The following is a 22022-nucleotide window of genomic DNA, read 5'->3' as shown; positions in this document are numbered from 1 at the left end:
ACAGTTGTGGCTGCTTTGCGTGATATATTGTTGTCTCTACCTTCTTACCCTTTGTGTTGTTGTCTGTGCCCAATAATGTTTGTACCATGTTTTGTGCTCCTACCATGTTCTTCTGCTGCCATGTTGTGTTGCTACCATGTTGTTGTCATGTTGTGTTACTACCATGCTGTGTTGTCATGTGTTGCTGCCTTGCTATGTTGTTGTCTTAGGTCTCTCTTTATGTAGTGTTGTGTTGTCTCTCTTGTCGTGATGTGTGTTTTGTCCTATATTTTTTTATAAAAAAAAAATATTGTTTATCTCCCATCCCCACAGCAGGCCTTTTTGCCTTTTGGTAGGCCATCATTGCAAATAAGAATTTAAGTCAGTTCTTAACTGACTTACCTAGTTAAATAAAGGTTAAATAAAATAAAACAAATATTGGCTACTTAGCTTATTCAAGCCTGTTTCAAAATACAACACTGCCCCTTTAAGACCAAAACATTTTTCTTTACCCAACTTGCTTTTCAAAGATGTGTAAAAATGTTTTTTGTGCTCTTGTAAGAAGTAATCACGCCCCCATTGCTGACTACAGATTATCTATAAGTGGGCTAATAACTCACTACTAGCAAAGGATATGAACAAATGTTGCCACGTGGCTACATGCAGCTCTCACTTTGATATCAAAACAAGCGCATCTACATATGAAAGCTCATGCTGTAAACACAGTTCAGTTCAAAGTGAATGGCACAGATCCATTATGGCAATGGTCTATTTTGCATATAGGGCTGATCTCGTGCTTCTCTGTGCGGGCTGATATTTATTCTGCCCACGCGCGCAGCTTAGAGGGAACATTGGGTATGAATACTCTGAAGGCATTGTTATTGTTAGGTGTAGTCTAAATCTGTGGTTTAATTTCAACCTCAAATATCTTGTAGCACTGCAGGTGTGCAGCTTTGAGAAGCTGGTTCTCTTAGGGCTGGGGTCTGTCTCTCCTCTTCCCCTGTGTTGTTGCCTGTGTAACAGTGTGGTCTGTGGCAGACCATTGGGATGTTTAAGGGGTGAAGTCATTCCCCTGCTCCTCATGCTACTCACAGAGCTCAGGTAGGCCGTCATTGTAAGTAGGCCGTCATTGTAAATAAGAATTTGTTCTTAACTGACTTGCCTAGTTAAATAAAGTTTAAATAAAATAAATAAATAACAAGGTCGAGGGGCTCTGACAGAGCATTCACCTGCCTGGTCCACAGCTCTCACATGAGCTCAGCTTCTTCCCTGCAAGCTGCTGCTGAGTTTGTAATTAACCCAAATCAAATGCTGACAGCACAGGTAGAAACAGGCTTCCCACACAAAGGCAGTGTGATTGTTTTGTTATTCCACACGGTTTTTCATACTTCTTAAAGCTCTGTTTTACACTCGGGCTGATGCCCTCCTGTAAGTCAGACAGGTGCAGATGGATCCAAAGGGAAATCATGAGTGTTTTTCATGTAATTTATGGATGCTGGATGGATGCTGGATGCTAAAAAATATTTTTTTTAAACATTAAATGAACAATGCATTATGTGGGTTGAATGCTGTAACACAGAATAAACAATGAATAAAAGTCCCACGATGGTAGTGGCTGTCCATTACTGCTTATCACTTATTAACCATAATTTATTCACATTACTTTACTGTCAGTTGTTGTGTATATTGCATTTGTTTTACTTGATGACTTGACTATTTCATTCCAAGTCATTATCTCATCGTTATAGAGCTGCTGCCTATACTGTCTGACAAAATAACTACTTTTTACTTCTTCAAAGTAAATAAGGAATACTTTAATGAACAACTGTCAATCACTTTGATCATGTATTTTCAGGTAGAGATACCTTGAGATGCATCAGCTGCTCTCTATATGCCCTCACAATCACGCATTCTTGTCTCTTCCATAGCAGGCGTAAATTATACACAGACCGGACAAGTAGATGCCCAATAGATTATGGTCATTGTAGTTAATTACCACGTTTTATGCACTAAACCACTTTTTCAGTCAACAATCAAGCCGAAATCTACCGCTCAGAACCTTTTTAAAACATGACTTACATTTTTTTTTACATTAACCTAATAAAAATAGTTCTGTAAGAATTAGGTTTGTGTAGTAGGCCTAATACATTATCACAGCATATTGGCTAAATGCCTGCCAATATTGTTCTTCTCAGGCCGTATTGTATTTCTAAACTCTAGCTTTTTTAACAAAATAGATCAGTTGGTGTAGCACTTGCATGGCACAGCTGAGCATAAATTAAAATAATTAGCAAATCATTTTATTTTCTATTTTACTGGACTGATGGTACCTGCATCTGATGGCCATGGTGCTTTCAAGACAACTGGGAACCAGGAAAAAAAACAGACGTGAAATCATGTCAGTGATCTTCAGGTTGGAAAGTCGGCACTCTAGAAAAGATGCCAGAGTTTCCGACTTGGAATTCCGAGTTGGATGACCGAACAAAACGATTTTTCCTGGTCAGATCTCATTTTTCCCCCTGAGTTCATAGTTGTCTTGGACGGACTGAAGTCAGAAGTCGGAGATATCCGAGTTCCAAGCTGTTTTGAACAAACGTTACGCTCAGCAAGCAGAGGGAGAGAGCAGCAGAGGGTCCGCCTCTCACGTTCCCTGCTCTCTCATTTCTTTCCTCCGGTGAGACTGACCAGAGAGAGAGGACACTGTCTTCCACCTGATGGCGAAAGTCGAGTCGCACCTCATCAGCCGCATGCACAAATTCATGTTGTTCCTATGACCAGAGAAATTTAAATGAAATATAATATATTGAAATACACGATGGGCTACAGTACTAATAATAATAATACACAGGGCTATCTACAGTACTAATAATAAAGACGCAGGGCTATCTACAGTACTAATAATAAATACGCAAGGCTATCTACAGTACTAATAATAAATACGCAGGGCTATCTACAGTACTAATAATAAAGACGCAGGGCTATCTACAGTACTAATAATAATAAATACACAGGGCTATCTACAGTACTAATAATAAATACACAGGGCTATCTACAGTACTAATAATAAATACACAGGGCTATCTACAGTACTAATAATAAATACACAGGGCTATCTACAGTACTAATAATAATAAAGACGCAGGGCTATCTACAGTACTAATAATAAATACACAGGGCTATCTACAGTACTAATAATAATAAATACACAGGGCTATCTACAGTACTAATAATAATAAATACACAGGGCTATCTACAGTACTAATAATAATAAATACACAGGGCTATCTACAGTACTAATAATAAATACACAGGGCTATCTACAGTACTAATAATAATAAATACACAGGGCTATCTACAGTACTAATAATAATAAATACACAGGGCTATCTACAGTACTAATAATAAATACACAGGGCTATCTACAGTACTAATAATAATAAATACACAGGGCTATCTACAGTACTAATAATAATAAATACACAGGGCTATCTACAGTACTAATAATAAATACACAGGGCTATCTACAGTACTAATAATAATAAAGACGCAGGGCTATCTACAGTACTAATAATAATAAAGACGCAGGGCTATCTACAGTACTAATAATAATAAATACACAGGGCTATCTACAGTACTAATAATAATAAATACACAGGGCTATCTACAGTACTAATAATAATAAATACACAGGGCTATCTACAGTACTAATTATAATAAAGACGCAGGGCTATCTACAGTACTAATAATAATAAATACACAGGGCTATCTACAGTACTAATAATAATAAATACACAGGGCTATCTACAGTACTAATAATAATAAATACACAGGGCTATCTACAGTACTAATAATAATAAAGACGCAGGGCTATCTACAGTACTAATAATAATAAATACACAGGGCTATCTACAGTACTAATAATAATAAAGACGCAGGGCTATCTACAGTACTAATAATAATAAATACACAGGGCTATCTACAGTACTAATAATAAAGACGCAGGGCTATCTACAGTACTAATAATAATAAAGACGCAGGGCTATCTACAGTACTAATAATAATAAATACGCAGGGCTATCTACAGTACTAATAATAAAGACGCAGGGCTATCTACAGTACTAATAATAAATACACAGGGCTATCTACAGTACTAATAATAAATACACAGGGCTATCTACAGTACTAATAATAAATACACAGGGCTATCTACAGTACTAATAATAAATACGCAGGGCTATCTACAGTACTAATAATAAATACACAGGGCTATCTACAGTACTAATAATAAATACACAGGGCTATCTACAGTACTAATAATAAATACACAGGGCTATCTACAGTACTAATAATAAATACACAGGGCTATCTACAGTACTAATAATAAATACACAGGGCTATCTACAGTACTAATAATAAATACACAGGGCTATCTACAGTACTAATAATAAATACACAGGGCTATCTACAGTACTAATAATAATAAAGACGCAGGGCTATCTACAGTACTAATAATAAAGACGCAGGGCTATCTACAGTACTAATAATAAATACGCAGGGCTATCTACAGTACTAATAATAATAAATACGCAGGGCTATCTACAGTACTAATAATAATAAATACACAGGGCTATCTACAGTACTAATAATAATAAAGACGCAGGGCTATCTACAGTACTAATAATAATAAATACACAGGGCTATCTACAGTACTAATAATAATAAATACACAGGGCTATCTACAGTACTAATAATAATAAATACACAGGGCTATCTACAGTACTAATAATAATAAAGACGCAGGGCTATCTACAGTACTAATAATAATAAATACACAGGGCTATCTACAGTACTAATAATAATAAAGACGCAGGGCTATCTACAGTACTAATAATAATAAATACACAGGGCTATCTACAGTACTAATAATAAAGACGCAGGGCTATCTACAGTACTAATAATAATAAAGACGCAGGGCTATCTACAGTACTAATAATAATAAATACACAGGGCTATCTACAGTACTAATAATAAAGACGCAGGGCTATCTACAGTACTAATAATAAATACACAGGGCTATCTACAGTACTAATAATAAATACACAGGGCTATCTACAGTACTAATAATAAATACACAGGGCTATCTACAGTACTAATAATAAATACGCAGGGCTATCTACAGTACTAATAATAAATACACAGGGCTATCTACAGTACTAATAATAAATACACAGGGCTATCTACAGTACTAATAATAAATACACAGGGCTATCTACAGTACTAATAATAATAAAGACGCAGGGCTATCTACAGTACTAATAATAATAAATACACAGGGCTATCTACAGTACTAATAATAATAAAGACGCAGGGCTATCTACAGTACTAATAATAATAAATACACAGGGCTATCTACAGTACTAATAATAAAGACGCAGGGCTATCTACAGTACTAATAATAATAAAGACGCAGGGCTATCTACAGTACTAATAATAATAAATACACAGGGCTATCTACAGTACTAATAATAAAGACGCAGGGCTATCTACAGTACTAATAATAAATACACAGGGCTATCTACAGTACTAATAATAAATACACAGGGCTATCTACAGTACTAATAATAAATACACAGGGCTATCTACAGTACTAATAATAAATACGCAGGGCTATCTACAGTACTAATAATAAATACACAGGGCTATCTACAGTACTAATAATAAATACACAGGGCTATCTACAGTACTAATAATAAATACACAGGGCTATCTACAGTACTAATAATAAATACACAGGGCTATCTACAGTACTAATAATAAATACACAGGGCTATCTACAGTACTAATAATAAATACACAGGGCTATCTACAGTACTAATAATAATAAAGACGCAGGGCTATCTACAGTACTAATAATAAAGACGCAGGGCTATCTACAGTACTAATAATAAATACGCAGGGCTATCTACAGTACTAATAATAATAAATACACAGGGCTATCTACAGTACTAATAATAAATACACAGGGCTATCTACAGTACTAATAATAAATACACAGGGCTATCTACAGTACTAATAATAAATACACAGGGCTATCTACAGTACTAATAATAAATACACAGGGCTATCTACAGTACTAATAATAAATACACAGGGCTATCTACAGTACTAATAATAAATACACAGGGCTATCTACAGTACTAACAATAAATACACAGGGCTATCTACAGTACTAATAATAAATACACAGGGCTATCTACAGTACTAATAATAAATACACAGGGCTATCTACAGTACTAATAATAAATACACAGGGCTATCTACAGTACTAATAATAATAAAGAGGCAGGGCTAACTACAGTACTAATAAGTTGTCGTTATATCATATATTAAGCATTAATCAGTTAAATTAGACATTGAACTTGAACACTGTAAGAATCCTGGATCTACATTTTTTGCGTGACTCGTTATGACGTTGTAATTACTTACATTTGCTTCCACCGTAATGTTTTGTCAGACATCTTTGCTGAAGAAAGTCACCAGGGACGGGTGGCTCGCGTCAAATTCGTCAATAGAACAACTCGATATGATTGGTCATATAAACACCCTGGGACCCAAATGCATAATGAGTGCTCTAACTTCCCCTTGTGGTGGTCTTGAGCAATGAAGCCGTGACGCTGGGTACCTCTATGTCCCGCGGTGTCAGCTCGCAACTTTTAAAGGAGGAACCACTGTAGCTGTAGGACAGTTTTTTTGTAGAGAGATCTCAGAAATTCAGTGTAACTACGTAACATTTTGTGTCTCCTAATGTTACGGGGTGAAAACAGTTTTCATGGGCACACAAATCCCAAATAATAAATGTGATTGCAAAATTGAATGCTTCTAACTGAAAGAGTAAACTTACATTGAAACTTAAAACCTAGACCTAAAATAGATACTGTCATTAATGTGGTTCTTCAATAATTATGCATAATACTTGTTGGATGCTCATTTGGTCTCCAACTGATTAGTTACGCCATTATATTTTCACACATCATCATCTGATCCAGAAAGGATTTTTCCGAATGACAGTCAGAATTTATTTTGGGGCCCACGCTACAGACGGCTATATCAGTCCCCTAATACGGGATTGTATAATTATTGAATAAGCACATTAATGACAGTATCGCTTTAGGTTTTAAGTATCAAGGTAAGTTGACTCTTTCAGTTAGAAGCATTCGAGTTTGCAATCACATTTATTATTTGGGCCTTTACGTTGGTGAGAATATTGGTTTTTCATATACAGTACCAGTCAAAAGTTTGGACACACCTACTCATTCCAGGGTTTTTCTAGATTTTTTAAACTATTTTCTAAATTGTAGAATAATAGTGAGGACATCAAAACTATGAAATAACATATATGGAATCATGTAGTAACCAAAAAAGGGTTAAACAAATCAAAATATATTATATATTTGAGAATCTTCAAAGTAGCCACCCTTTGCCTTGATGACAGTTTTGCACACTCTTGGCATTCTCTGAACCAACTTCATGAAGGCATTTCAATTAACAGGTGTGCCTTGTAAAAAAAAAAAAAAGTGGCGTTTTTTTCCTTCTCGACGCGTTTGAGCCAATCAGTTATGTTGTGACAAGGTAGGGGTGGCATACAAAAGATAGCCCTATTTGGTAAAATACCAAGTCCATATTATGGCAAGAACAGCTCAAATAAGCTAAGAGAAATGACAGTCCATCATTACTTTAAGACATGAAGGTCAGTCAATCCAGAACATTTCAAGAACTTGAAGGTTTCTTCAAGTGCAGTCGCAAAAACCATCAAGCACTATGATGAAACTGGCTCTCATGAGGACCGCCACAGGAAAGGAAGACTCAGATTTACCTCTGCTGCAGAGAATAAGTTCATTGGAGTTAACTGCACCTCAGATTGCAGCCCAAATAAATGCTTCACAGAGTTCAAGTAACAGACACATCTCAACATCAACTGTTCAGAGCAGACTGCGTGAATCAGGCCTTCATGGTTGAATTGCGGCAAAGAAACCACAACTAAAAGACACCAATAAAAATAAGAGACTTGCTTGGGCCAAGAAGTCTGTGCTTTGGTCTGATGAGTCCAAATTGGAGATTTTTGTTTGCATCCACTGTGTCTTTGTGAGACGCGGAGTAGGTGAACGGATGATCACCGCATTTGTGGTTCCGACCATGAAGCATGGAGGAGGAGGTGTGATGGTGTGGGGGTGCTTTGCTGGTGACACTGTCAGGGATTTATTTTGAATTCAAGGCACACTTAACCAGCATGGCTACCACACCATTCCACAGCGATACGCCATCACATCTGGTTTGGGCTTAGTGGAACTATCATTTGTTTTTCAACAGGACAATGACCCAAAACACACCTCCAGGCTGTGTAAGGGCTACTTGACCAAGGAGACTGATGGAATGCTGCGTCAGTTGACCTGGCCTCCACAATCACCCGACCTCAACCCAATTGAGATAGTTTGGGATGAGTTGAACCGCAGAGTGAAGGAAAAGCAGCCAACAAGTGCTCAGTTTATGTGGGAACTCCTTCAAGACTGTTGGAAAAGCATTTCTCATGAAGCTGGTTGAGAGAATGCCAAGAGTGTGCAAGCTGTCATCAAGGCAAAGGGTGGCTACTTTGAAGAATCTCAAATGTAAAATACATTTTGATTTGTTTAACACTTTTTTGGTTACTTTGTGATTCCATATGTTTTATTTTTATTTTTGATGACTTCACTATTATTCTACAATGTAGAAAATTGTAAAAATGAAGAAAAACCTTTTCATGAGTAGGTGTGTCCAAACTTTTGACTGGTACTGTAAATATATATTTACTTAGTATTTTTATGAATGATACATTTTTGTATGTATTTTTCAGGGGGTGCTGCAGCATTTTCAGCACCACTACTTAGCAGGGCTATGGTTGTGATAGTGCATGCGATGCAACAACAGCCCAAGTGCTTGAAAGAAGGTGTCCAGGAGGAATGTCCAGAATATTTTGGTGTCTCATTTGTGCCTGGGTCCATGTTGCATCTAATATCCCTAACGAGTTGATGTTGATCATTTCTTCTTGTCTGCTTGATTTACAGCAGGGTCTCGTTAGATTTAACAGAGAAAGCATCAAGGTATTGTGTTCATGTTTTCATATGTTTTTGTGCCTGGGATTGGACATCGAGTCTACTGTGCGCAGTTGTGTAGGATAGACTATTGTGAAACACCCAACACTATTCCCTTACATTATTCTGGATATAATGAGAACAAATGACACAGCCAAATGTGCTTATTCACAATATGATCTGTTAATGAAAAAACATGACAAATACATTTTGTTTTCCATGTTAGACCTGCAATTTTAAAACAATACAAGGGGCCGCCTACTTGAACTTGAATTTGGACCTCAGAAATGTAATTAGCGTACTAGAATAGGCCTACCTTGAAAATCAGACATTTCCTAAATTTGGTGCTTGAAAAGTCCTTGTAATTATTGTAGCCAATTTATAAGTTCTCCTGCTCCTTTATGATTATCCGTGATTTCATTTTTGATCAGTTTTTGTGAGAGATGTGACCCCTTTTGTTTGCTTACCGTCGCTTCAATTGAAGGGTGTTGCGCTACTCTGTTGAGGTAAAACCATGTGCGGTTATTATGAGGGCAACAACATCTAATGTTGGCTTCAACTTGGCTTTCCATACAAATCCTTCCATTAAAAAGGGAACCTGGTTTTTGGTCAATTTCTCATTATAAAAACAGCAACGGTGAGATTCAAATGGTGAGATTAATGCTACCACCCTATTCATTACTTTATTATGTGTGTCGGCCACATAGGTTAATGAAAAATCACCATTCATGCATCCAATCTATTTAGGCATTGTCCACATTATTCTGAAATATTTTAGAATGTAATAATAATGTGAATATCAATAAACATTACATCTCGAGCATGCAAGCTAACTCCCTTTTACATCAAAACATAGAAAAGCACATCACAGGAAGCCCCTAATATCTAACAGGTACTGTACACATATATACAGTGCACTCAGAAAGTATTCATACCCCTTGACTTATTCCACATTTTGTTGTGTTACAGCCTGAATTCAAAATTGATTCAATTGATTTTTTGTCTCACTCATCTACACACAATACCCCATAATGACAATGTGAAAACATGTTTTTATAATGTTTTACAAATGTATTGAAAATGAAATACAGAAATATCTCATTTACATGAGGATTCACACCCCTGTTAGAATCACCTTTGCCAGCGATTACAGCTGAGAGTCTCAATTTTATTTTTTATTATTCTTCAAGTTCTTGTCAATTTCATTGTTGATAATTGCTAGACAGCCATTTTCAAGTCTTGCCATAGATTTTCAAGCTGACTTAAGTCAAAACTGTAACTAGGCCACTCGGTAACATTCGATGCCGTCTTGGTAAGCAACTTAAGTGTATATTTTGGCCTTGTATTTTAGGTTATTGTCCTGTTGAAAGGTGAATTTTTCTCCCAGTGTCTTTTGGAAAGCAGACTGAACCAGGTTTTCCTCTAGGATTTTGCCTGTGCTTAGCTCTATTCCGTTTATTTTTATCCTCCCAAAAAACTCTCTAGTCCTTGCCGATGACAAGCATACCGATGCTAGAAAATATGAAGAGTTGTTCTCAGTGTTGTGCTGTGTTAAATTTGCCCAAACATAACACTTTGTATTCAGGACATAATGTTTTTGCAGTTTTACTTTATTTAGTGCCTTATTGCGAACAGGTTGCATGTTTTAAAATATTTTTATTCTGTACAGGCTTCCTTCTTTTCACTCTGTCATTTAGGTTAGTATTGTGGAGTAACTAAAATGTTGTTGATCCATCCTCCTAACACAGCAAATAAACTGTAACTGTTTTGAAGTCACCATGGTGAAATTCTTGAGCGGTTTCTTTCCTCTCCGGCAACTAAGTTAGGAAGGACGGCTGTATCTTTATAGTGACTGGGTGTATTTATACACCATCCAAATGAATAACTTCACCATGCTCAAAGGAATATTCAATGTCTGTTTTTTTTATTTTTACCTATCTACCAATAGGTTTCCTACTTTGCGAGGCACTAAGGGACCTTACAGATCATTGTATGTGTGGGGTACAGAGATGAGGTAGTCATTCAACAATCATGTTAAACACTATTATTGCTCACAGTGAGTCCATGCAACTTATTATGTGACTTGTTAAGCACATTTTTACTCCTGAACTTATTTAGGCTTACCATAACAAAGGGGTTGAATACTTATTTAATCAAGACATTTCAGCTTTTCATTTGTTATTAATTTGTAAACATTTAGGCTAGTTACACAACACATTTGGAAAAAGTCATGGGTTGTGAATACTTTCTGAAGGCACTGTACTTGTCCGTAAATGTACATAGTGAACTCGTACACATTGTAAACACGTAAATAGAATGCAATATTTCAGAACATGACCTACTGCTTGCATGTCAAAATCAGACTGGGAAGAATTGACGTTTCGCAATCTCCCCCTATCTGCAAGCGTAGCCAATGACATAACACCAACTAATAGAAATACATAAACATTGAATACATATTTCTGCAGTGGCAAGTGGAAACATAACCAACTCTGCTACACACATGCTGCCCTGACTTACAACAGATGTGAGTAAGTGGATCACTATAGGGCCTAAGTACGATATGATATTCTTGATTCAATTATATAAAAAAAACATAGAATCTCATCTATAAAATAAACTAAGTAATGCTATGACCTAAGACAGACATAATGCTGTTTGTCTTTCACACTCTCTCAGACATGTGGTGTTAGGTTTAACATGTTGACAATGTGTAAGTGGATTATACGCGGGTTTTCTGTATGTTGGTCGTGTATGTTTAGTGACTGGTGTTGAGGGAGAGGTTTGAAGGATCTGGTGTCATCTGTTTCGTTACCAGGACCCAGGTGAGGCGAGGACCAGCCGACTCATCGTCTCCTCAGCAGACTGGGACATCTCGTACCGTCAAGCGATACCCATCGTCCACTGGCCCCATCACATCCAACGCTCTGCCTAATGGGAACGGACATGACATTGGGAACGGCAATGGACACTCAAGTAACAGCCACAGACCCACCACCAATGGCCACGCCAACAACGCAATGGCGCCAGCAGGTAATGACCAGAATAAATGTTTCACCTGAGATGATACAACTGTTCTTTATTGCTTCATTACCCTGCTTTGTAAAAAAAAAAAAAAAACATCACACAAACGACAGACGTTTGATATCCCAGCCGTGTGCCTGGGGGGTTAGCCCTCTCCACTCTATGCTCTGGAGCGTCTCCAGTGTGCAGACACAGGACAGCCCTGCTCCCTCCCTGAAGACCCAGAGAGGGAGGTGGGAGGAAGGGGGAGGCACCACGGTCCTCACTGTCACCTTGGATCCATGACAGGTCACACCCGACAGAACCCCCCCCCCCCCCCCACCACCAGAAACCTCCAGAAACAAAACCTTTTAATGACCTACTCCTCTCCCCTCCAACCCTCTCAGAACAGAACAGAACAGTGCCCTCTGTAAAGCTGTCTGCTGTCCAAGTTTCTCTTGTTTTTCCATCCCACCAGGGCAATGGGTGTTGAACAGCTTCCCACCATTACACAAGGTTTACTCACACATCTAGAACACCTTATCCCAATGATAAAGGCTTGGAGGCCAGAACCCATGCTTAACTAGATCCCCCCCCCCCCCCCCCCCCCTCCACAAGCATGCCCAGTGACACATCCTCCTTTCAGCTGCACCGTGCCATTCCTCAGGCACTGGCACACACACTCACGCATAAACACACAGACACGTCCAAACACACTCAAACTCATATAAACCTCCCCTTCTGCTGGGCTGGCTAGGCAGCAGGTCCGGGGATTGTGTCTGTCTGTAGTCCATTAAAGATGCAGCTCTTCTCCAGAGCTGCGCTGCTCCTGTTCACCCAGGTCTCTGTGTGTCTTTGTGCTCCAGGGGCCAACCTCACTTCCAACCTTGACCGCATCAAGATTGTCTTCACCCCCATGGTATGTCGGAGGGTGTGCAGCGGCGGCCGCTGCTACAACAGCTGTGAGAAGGGTGACACCACCACCGTCTACAGTGAGAACCAGCAGCAACATCAGCCGGCAAAGACCCAGGGCTTCAGACTCTGTGAGTGTTCCCCCTTTTCAATTCTCCTTCTCCTTCTCTCGCTCCACTCCTCTCTCTTCCTATTCTGTCTGAATGTAGTCCAGAGGTGAGAGGGGGAAAGAGGGGCTCCTGATAGATAAACCCATTCCCACTGTGGAGCTGTCAACACTGAATGCCAGGCAGTGAGGAGAGAGAGGTGACAGAGTGGGGGAGATTATATGCCTGGGAGCAGTGTGAAAGAGGTGTATAGGGAGGGAGGGAGAGAGAGAGGGGTAGAGGGAGGGAGAGAGAGAAAGGGGAGAGCACATTAAGAGCAGGTCTCCCTCCCTTCGTGTCGCAGGACTCAGTGGAGGCTAACCACACACGTGGAAGCACCGCTCTCACGCTCCCAACAGTTAGCCCGGTCTCTTTGTGGTTTACACCTTGCTCTCAGCTCCACGGTTAACCATTTAATGTGCTCACTGGGAGACGGGGAGAGAGACAAAGAGAAAGGGAGAGAGAGGGAGTAGTAGAGTGAATAGGATTTTATAGGGATTACATTAAAGCTGCTATTTATCCGTGGGCTTTGCTACAAACTCACACAGGAGAGTAGTCTCCCTCTCTGCCTCTCCATGTGGGGGGAGAACAATAACCAATGCTGGGGTTCCGGCCCTGTTTCCCTAGTGTTCCTCTCAGCCCTTACCATACAGCTAAGGCTTACAGTAATCACTCGAACTGATTAAAAGTGAAGGGTCCACATACCACACACACACACATGAACACAGGCTGCCGCCGCCCCACACTTACCACACTAAACTCCTCATGGGAGGAACTGGCTGAGTTATGAATAGATAAACAGGTTGTTTTATAGATTTATGCTCCCATTAATAGGTTTTTGGAAAATGTAAAGCTACTCCAAACACAATGACTTGGCAGAGACGTTGCACAACAATGCATTTCTGGCACTTCTGGGTGATCCTGAGAAGCAGTTTGTTTTTATGCTCCATTTTATTTGAAAGAAATCTCTGATCATTAAAACATCTGTAAAAAGACTCCGTTAAAGGAAATTACTCAACATTCAAGCTGGCATTTTGTTGTTGCGGAAGTGCATGCTCCTCCTCAAGGAATGTCAAGAAGACAGCAAACAGTTATGTCATGTTGTTGTTATGTTCCCAACGTGGGGCAGTAAAAACTAGGTGGATTGCATCATTCCACTTTTGGGCTCCCTGGATTCACAACATTGAACAGTTATTCTAAACCCTAACATTACTGGGACAAGTAACTTAGAGAAACCCTTCAATAATGCATGTTAAAGACATTTGGTGGTGGTGCTGGGGATGTGTGAGTGTGTGGCACGGGCATGAATGGTATCTTCCTGTCTGTCTGGTGTCTGAATAGATGTGTGAAAGTAGGTAGAGGGTGGATGAGAAAAAAGGTCAGGTTGATGTCTAGGAATAATTCCTGCCCCATGCTGAGGTGGGTTAGGGCGAGGCTGAGCCTGAGGCCGAGGCTGAGACAACACTCTGAGGTGAGGCTGAGTATGAGGCCGAGGCTGAGACAACACTCTGAGGCGAGGCTGAGTATGAGGCCGAGGCTGAGACAACACTCTGAGACGAGGCTGAGACAACACTCTGAGGCGAGGCTGAGTATGCGGCCGAGGCTGAGACAACACTCTGAGGCGAGTCTGAGACAGAGGCCGAGGCTGAGACAACATTCTGAGGCGAGGCTGAGTCTGAAGATGAGGCCGAGGCTGAGACAACACTCTGAGGCTGAGGCCGAGGCTGAGACAACACTCTGAGGTGAGGCTGAGTCTGAAGATGAGGCCGAGGCTGAGACAACACTCTGAGGCCGAGGCTGAGACAACACTCTGAGGCCGAGGCTGAGACAACACTCTGAGGCTGAGACTGAGGCCGAGGCTGAGACAATACTCTGAGGCGAGGCTGAGTATGAGGCTGAGGCTGAGAGAACACTCTGAGGCGAGTCTGAGGCCGAGGCTGAGACAACACTCTGAGGGCGAGGCTGAGTATGAGGCCGAGGCTGAGACAACACTCTGAGGCGAGTCTGAGACAGAGGCCGAGGCTGAGACAACATTCTGAGGCGAGGCTGAGTCTGAAGATGAGGCCGAGGCTGAGACAACACTCTGAGGCCGAGGCTGAGACAACACTCTGAGGCTGAGGCCGAGGCTGAGACAACACTCTGAGGCGAGGCTGAGTATGAGGCCGAGGCTGAGAGAACACTCTGAGGCGAGTCTGAGACAACACTCTGAGGCAAGGCTGAGTCTGAGGCCGAGGCTGAGACAACACTCTGAGGCCGAGGCTGAGACAACACTCTGAGGCCGAGGCTGAGGCTGTCCAGTCCTGTGCAGGGCTGCTCCCCAGATTGTTAAGAATTAATGGCCCTTTGTAGCTGATAATTTAGCCAGCATGTGTAATCACAGGGGGGCTTCCTGTGGACCTGAACACTGGCTCCATGTCCCCCTCTTTCTCCACCACTCTCTTCCCTTCTCTCTCTCTCTCTCTCTCTCTCTCTCTCTCTCTCTCTCTCTCTCTCTCTCTCTCTCTCTCTCTCTCTCTCTCCCTCTCTCTCTCTCTCTCTCTCTCTCTCTCTCTCTCTCTCTCCACCACTTTCTTTCCAGCCAGACTATCATGCCGCAGCCCTCCCTGATTTGCTCACACCCGGAGTCAGTCAGTCAGTCAGTCAGTCAGTCTGTCTGTCTGTCTGTCTGTCTGTCTGTGACAAGGGTTATAGCGCCACAACATGATTGGGTCCGAAGCCTTAAATGCCACAGATACAACTCTCTTTCATCTGCTGTTTTAGAAACCTGCCTCATCACAGGGGTCAGGATAACAGCGTCCAAATATGCATTATAAAAAAAGGCATAGATATTTTTTCTTTTTTGCCTTTAGAAGATTCCCTTTTATTGTGCCAGGCTGTTATCGATTTTTCATTTTCCAGGCTTTGAAGTTTGAGTGAGTTGAGGTTAAGGTTTGAGCGTCTCTGTAGATCCTGATATAGAGCAGGTATGTAGGACACTGGCACCTCTGCCAAGAGATAAGCAGAATGAAAGGCTGTGAAAGCAACCTGTCAAACACAAGCTGCTTTTCCTTCTAGAGGAACCCGTCATCACTGCTGGAAGATTGCAGGGCGTAAATCAAACTATATGCAAAGACAATGTCAGGTAGGGGTTCAATAGTCTTAAATGCTTTAGAACCAATTGCCGCGCTCCTTTGAAATTCTATCCAAGCTGTTATTTTGGTATGTGAGATTTGTTTTCTCTTGTATTCCAATGTTTCCCCTACATGCATTTAGCAGCGATGCTCCGCCGTCACTGCAATAAAATTTAAAAAAAATATATATACACTGCTCAAAAAAATAAAGGGAACACTTAAACAACAGGCAGCAGAACATTCTCCACGGCGTCTCCAGACTCTGTCACGTCTGTCACATGAGCTCATGTGCTCAGTGTGAACCTGCTTTCATCTGTGAAGTCAATCACACTTCTGTGAAATCAAACTGTCCACTTAGGAAGCAACACTGATTGACAATAAATGTCACATGCTGTTGTGCAAATGGAATAGACAAAAGGTGGAAATTATAGGCAATTAGCAAGACACCCCCAAAAAAGGAGTGATTCTGCAGGTGGTGATCACAGACCACTTCTCAGTTCCTATGCTTCCTGGCTGATGTTTTGGTCACTTTTGAATGCTGGCGGTGCTCTCACTCTAGTGGTAGCATGAGACGGAGTCTACAACCCACACAAGTGGCTCAGGTAGTGCAGCTCATCCAGGATGGCACATCAGGAGGAGCACTACCAGCGCCCTGCAAAATGACCTCCAGCAGACCACAAATGTGCATGTGTCAGCATATGGTCTCACAAGGGGTCTGAGGATCTCATCTCGGTACCTATTGGCAGTCAGGCTACCTCTGGCGAGCACATGGAGGGCTGTGCGGCCCCACAAAGAAATGCCACCCCACACCATGACTGACCCATCGCCAAACCGGTCATGCTGGAGGATGTTGCAGGCAGCAGAACATTCTCCACGGCGTCTCCAGACTCTGTCACGTCTGTCACATGTGCTCATGTGCTCAGTGTGAACCTGCTTTCATCTGTGAAGAGCACAGGGCGCCAGTGGCGAATTTGCCAATCTTGGTGTTCTCTGGCAAATGCCAAATGTCCTGCACGGTGTTGGGCTGTAAGCACAACCCCCACCTGTGGACGTCGGGCCCTCATACCACCCTCATGGAGTCTGTTTCTGACCGTTTGAGCAGACACATGCACATTTGTGGCCTGCTGGAGGTCATTTTGCAGGGCGCTGGCAGTGCACCTCCTTGCACAAAGGCGGAGGTAGCGGTCCTGCTGCTGGGTTGTTGCCCTCCTACAGCCTCCTCCACGTCTCTTGATGTACTGGCCTGTCCCCTGGTAGCGCCTCCATGCTCTGGACACTACGCTGACAGACACAGCAAACCTTTTTGCCACAGCTCGCATTGATGTGCCATCCTGGATGAACTGCACTACCTGAGCCACTTGTGTGGGTTGTAGACTCCGTCTCATGCTACCACTAGAGTGAGAGCACCGCCAGCATTCAAAAGTGACCAAAACATCAGCCAGGAAGCATAGGAACTGAGAAGTGGTCTGTGATCACCACCTGCCCAATCACTCCTTTTTTGGGGGTGTCTTGCTAATTGCCTATAATTTCCACCTTTTGTCTATTCCATTTGCACAACAGCATGTGAAATTTATTGTCAATCAGTGTTGCTTCCTAAGTGGACAGTTTGATTTCACAGAAGTGTGATTGACTTGGAGTTATATTGTGTTGTTTAAGTGTTCCCTTTATTTTTTTGAGCAGTGTATATACGATGCCTTCAGAAAGTATTCACACCCCTTGACTTTTTACGCATTTTGTTGTGGCCTGAATTTGAAATAGATATTTTTTTTAAATCACTGATCTACACACAATACCCCATAATGTCAAAGTGGAATTATGTTTTTTGAAAATTTACGAAATTAAAAGCTGAAATGTCTTGAGTGAGTAAGTAATGAACCCCTTTGTTATGGCAAGCCTAAATAAGTACCACACTCCATATTTTTAAGCATAGTGGTGGCTGCTTAGGTATGTTTGTAATCATTCAGAACTGGGGAGTTTTTCAGGATAAAAAAGAAACGGAATGGTGCTAAGGACAAGCAAAATCATTGAGGAAAACCTGGTTCAGACAAGACACTGGGAGATGAGTTCACCTTTCAGCAGGACAATAACCTAAAACACAAGCCCAAATCTACACTGGAGTTGCTTATCATGAAGACATGGAATGTTCCTGAGTGGCCGAGTTACAGTTTTGACTGAAATCTACTTGAAAATGTCAAGACCTGAAACTGTTTGTCTAGCAATTAGTAAATTGGCAAATGTTGCACAATCCAGTTGTGGAAAGCTCTTAGAGACTTACCCAGAAAGACTCACAACTATAATCGCTGCCAAATGTGCTTCAACAAACTGTTTACTCAAGGGTGTGAATACTTATGTAAATGAGATATTTCTGTATTTAATTTTCAATAAATGTGCAAACATTTCTAAAAACATGTTTTCCCTTTGTCATTATGGGGTATTTTTTAAATCATTTGTCAGCCATAGTTATTTCACGTCTCACAAGACGCATGTGTCTCTCTGCGACTTAATTGGTGGCTCGCTGCAATAATCTGAATGAATGTTGTGCAAGTTGATTTCCTCAGTCAGCTGAATGCACTGCTTAATTAGTTTATAGAACTGTGGTTACGTAAGTAACCTGCGATATCCACTATTAGCTGCTGGAACAAATGGAGTGGTAATATTAATACGAATTTGGCTATAGCTTTTGAACAGTTGAAGCTATTTAGCGAATTTAACCACATTCCTGAATGTCAATACTTTCAGGAGCACGTCCATCTACGACGTACACAAACTGTGCAGGACTCGTTAGAAGGGAGGGTAGTGAATCTGAATGACTGGGGAAATGAATTGATTAAAGCATACTTCCTTCAAAAAGCATATACTTCCTTCAAACTGAAATTTGACATTACCTGATTTGACTTATCTTTGTGCTATAACTTTTATTGAGATAATAGCAATAAGGCCAGATTCAAAAGATTAAATAAATACTTTTTACACATTTGTTTCTGTGATAGTGTCCTACATTAGAGAATGAAACAGCTTGATCATCCATGCTAATAGTATCTTAAATATTGTGTCTGAATCAATTTAGAATCATGTATGAATCAGTTTAAAGTCGTGACCCCCCCAACCCTCATTAGTGATATGTCAATATGCAAAATTCATACCAACTGCTTGAACACCGAATAGCTCAGATACTCCTGAAAACATGAAATTACCCCAGGAATCGATAGAACATCGCTCAGAGATGTACAAAAACAATATAACATAAAAAATGGGTGAATCTTCTCTTTGATAGGGAGAGGTTATATTTGAAGTGTGTTTTACCTCAGGGTGAAGTTGGAGCTTCATAAACCCATGTCAAATGAGGTTTCTACTAGTGAATGTGGTGACGGTTATGTGATCAACAGGAAAGTAGTTGTCCATATGAAGTCTCCGTCTACACTACCTATTGGAATTTTCTCTCCTGCTTCTCATTATGTGTATGGGCCCCAGCATATGAGGACGCATAAATCAACTTAATTCAATCTGGCGGTTCCTTACACTAACAAACCTCCCCCCCTTCCTCTCTCCCCTGCAGTCTTCTGTCAGATCCCCTGTCTGAACGGCGGGCGCTGCATTGGCAGGGACCAGTGCTGGTGCCCAACAAACTCCACGGGGAAGTTCTGCCACCTCCCAGTCCCCCCTCCTGCCCGACCCACCCCCAGCAGGAAGGACGGCAGCCTGGCCGGACGCAACTCGTCCTCCCACTCCATGTACACCCTGCCGCTGTCCAATCAACAAGGTGATCACCTAGCCGTCTGGCTGGCTGGATGAGACACAGGAACACAGTCTTTGGCCAGGTCTCCAGGACCTCCCCCAGCTAGGCCTCCTGTAGACACACTGTTTCCTCCAGTTCTGCTGATTTTACTGCTGTATTTTATTCATATGATTCATCATGCCCTCTCAACTGTTCTGGTTTTGTTTGAACTAACTCAGGTTTATTTGTTGACTTGCAACGGCCCAGTTAGTAACTCTGCTGAATTCTACCTTCGTGAACCAGCAGTGAAAGTCAGAATGGGTTCTCAGTAGAATATGTAATGGGGTGTTTTTTGGAGTTCCCCATATTGTTCACACAGTGCTCCCTCTTTTATCAACAGAAGACCCTATAGTGAATTAGAAACAGAGCATGCCCTAACCAGTGCCATGAAGAGCCGCTAAAATAAGCAGCATTAAAGCAACATTCCCCTTTTGTCCTGGCTTCTCTTTGGCCTGCTGTAAGTAGAAGCAGAAGCTCTCTCTTTAGGTTCTCACTTAGCTCCTTTGAATTCCGTTCTCCATTTTCTTCCAGCCCTTACTGACTTTATAATGCTAATCTAATGACAGACCACATGTGTGTGTTGTTACATCACAGGGCAGGCATCTGCCTGTCTGTCTGACTGTGTCGAGAGAGTCACTACAAGGCCATGGTAAAGTCGTGTGCTCTCTCTCACTTTCTGTAGTATATCAAACACAGGGCCTGTTTGTGGAGCTGTGATTTATGAAAGAGGAGAGTATGTCAGAATTCCTGGAAAATTCCTTGGCACATCCTGAATATGGATGTGCTCTGCTGTCACATGGACAAAGGAGAATGTACTCAATATTACAACAGTTCTGCAATTCCTCCAACCTGTCTCGGGTCATAAACATATAATAATGGAATTAAACTTTTGTGTGTTTTAAGTGTCTTTTCGTTTGTACTGTATCTCTATATGTTAAGACCTGACTTGGGCCTTTTGGGAACACCCTTTGAGAAGCATCACTGCAAGGTCAGGTCCAGGACTATTCATCAGGCTCTTTCCCATGTCCAGACAGATTGAGCTCAATGTGTTTCTGCTGAATGTGGTAGTAGAGTGTTGCCTGACAGACTGTGCTGTGCGCTCTGTGTCCTGTCCAGCCTCTCTACACCCGTCCATGGTGAATGTCCACATCCAGCACCCCCACGAGGCTGAGGTGCAGATCCACCAGGTAGCCCGGGTCAAGCCTGGCCAGAGACCCCCCGCGGCTGATGGGGCTCACTCTGTACAGCAGCGCTCCCAACCTGGCAATGGCATCGGCAATGGGCACGGGCACACCAGACCACACAACCGGCAGAACGGATACGTGGGGAGGTGCTTCCAAGAGACCGTTGATGGACAGGTATAGGACGGTCCGCTGAGTATGATGTTTTGAGTGGCATACTCTGAACACAGTACATTATAGTTGATGATGATCTTAGCAGTCTTTTGGGTGGAGACCAGGTTTGGCTTCCGTGTGTCTTACCGTCCGTCCGGCAGGGCAGCATTCATATCTTCCCTCCTCTGTCTGTCTGATAGTAGGTGTCTGGGACAGGAAGTCTGTCTGTGGCTCTGAATTATACTGCAGCCAGGATTCATAAGCTCTCAACACATTGATCATCTCGTGTTCCCCTGCCAACACCCACAGACATGTTATGAGTTAGGCTTGAGAGGGAGGACTCAGGTGAGAGGCTGAAATCCAACCCATGTCTCAAACACAGAGCGATCTCCTTCGCACGCACGCACGCACGCACGCACGCACACACACACACATACACACACACACACCACACTCATCTCTCTCACACACACACTCTCTATCTCATCTCTCACACACAGAGCGTAAAGAGCAGTGGTGGTGGTTGGAGGAACCCATGGAGGTAGAAATCTGAAGACAGGCTCATTGGAACGGCTGTAATGGAATATGTGGAAAGGTATCAAACACATGGAAACCATGTGTTCGCGATACCGTTCCAT

The 22022-nt window shown here is 41.7% G+C and overlaps 1 protein-coding gene across 3 annotated transcripts in view; it reads left to right on the top strand.

Moving 5' to 3' along the window:
- Positions 1 to 22022, top strand: part of LOC129812876 (latent-transforming growth factor beta-binding protein 2-like) — a 167554-nt gene that overhangs the window by 62154 nt on the left and 83378 nt on the right. For all 3 annotated transcript variants that reach the window (XM_055864824.1, XM_055864826.1, XM_055864823.1), the window contains exons 4-7: positions 11923 to 12137; positions 12974 to 13150; positions 19832 to 20035; positions 21167 to 21408. In XM_055864824.1, coding sequence (XP_055720799.1) covers positions 11923 to 12137; positions 12974 to 13150; positions 19832 to 20035; positions 21167 to 21408 — 838 coding nt within the window. The remainder of the gene's footprint in view (positions 1 to 11922; positions 12138 to 12973; positions 13151 to 19831; positions 20036 to 21166; positions 21409 to 22022) is intronic.

The sequence above is a fragment of the Salvelinus fontinalis genome, chromosome 16 (assembly GCF_029448725.1).
Source record: "Salvelinus fontinalis isolate EN_2023a chromosome 16, ASM2944872v1, whole genome shotgun sequence".
Classification (NCBI taxonomy): Eukaryota; Metazoa; Chordata; class Actinopteri; order Salmoniformes; family Salmonidae; genus Salvelinus; species Salvelinus fontinalis.
The sequence above is the reverse complement of the archived record's forward strand: the minus strand, read 5'-3'. Positions and strand labels throughout refer to the sequence as shown.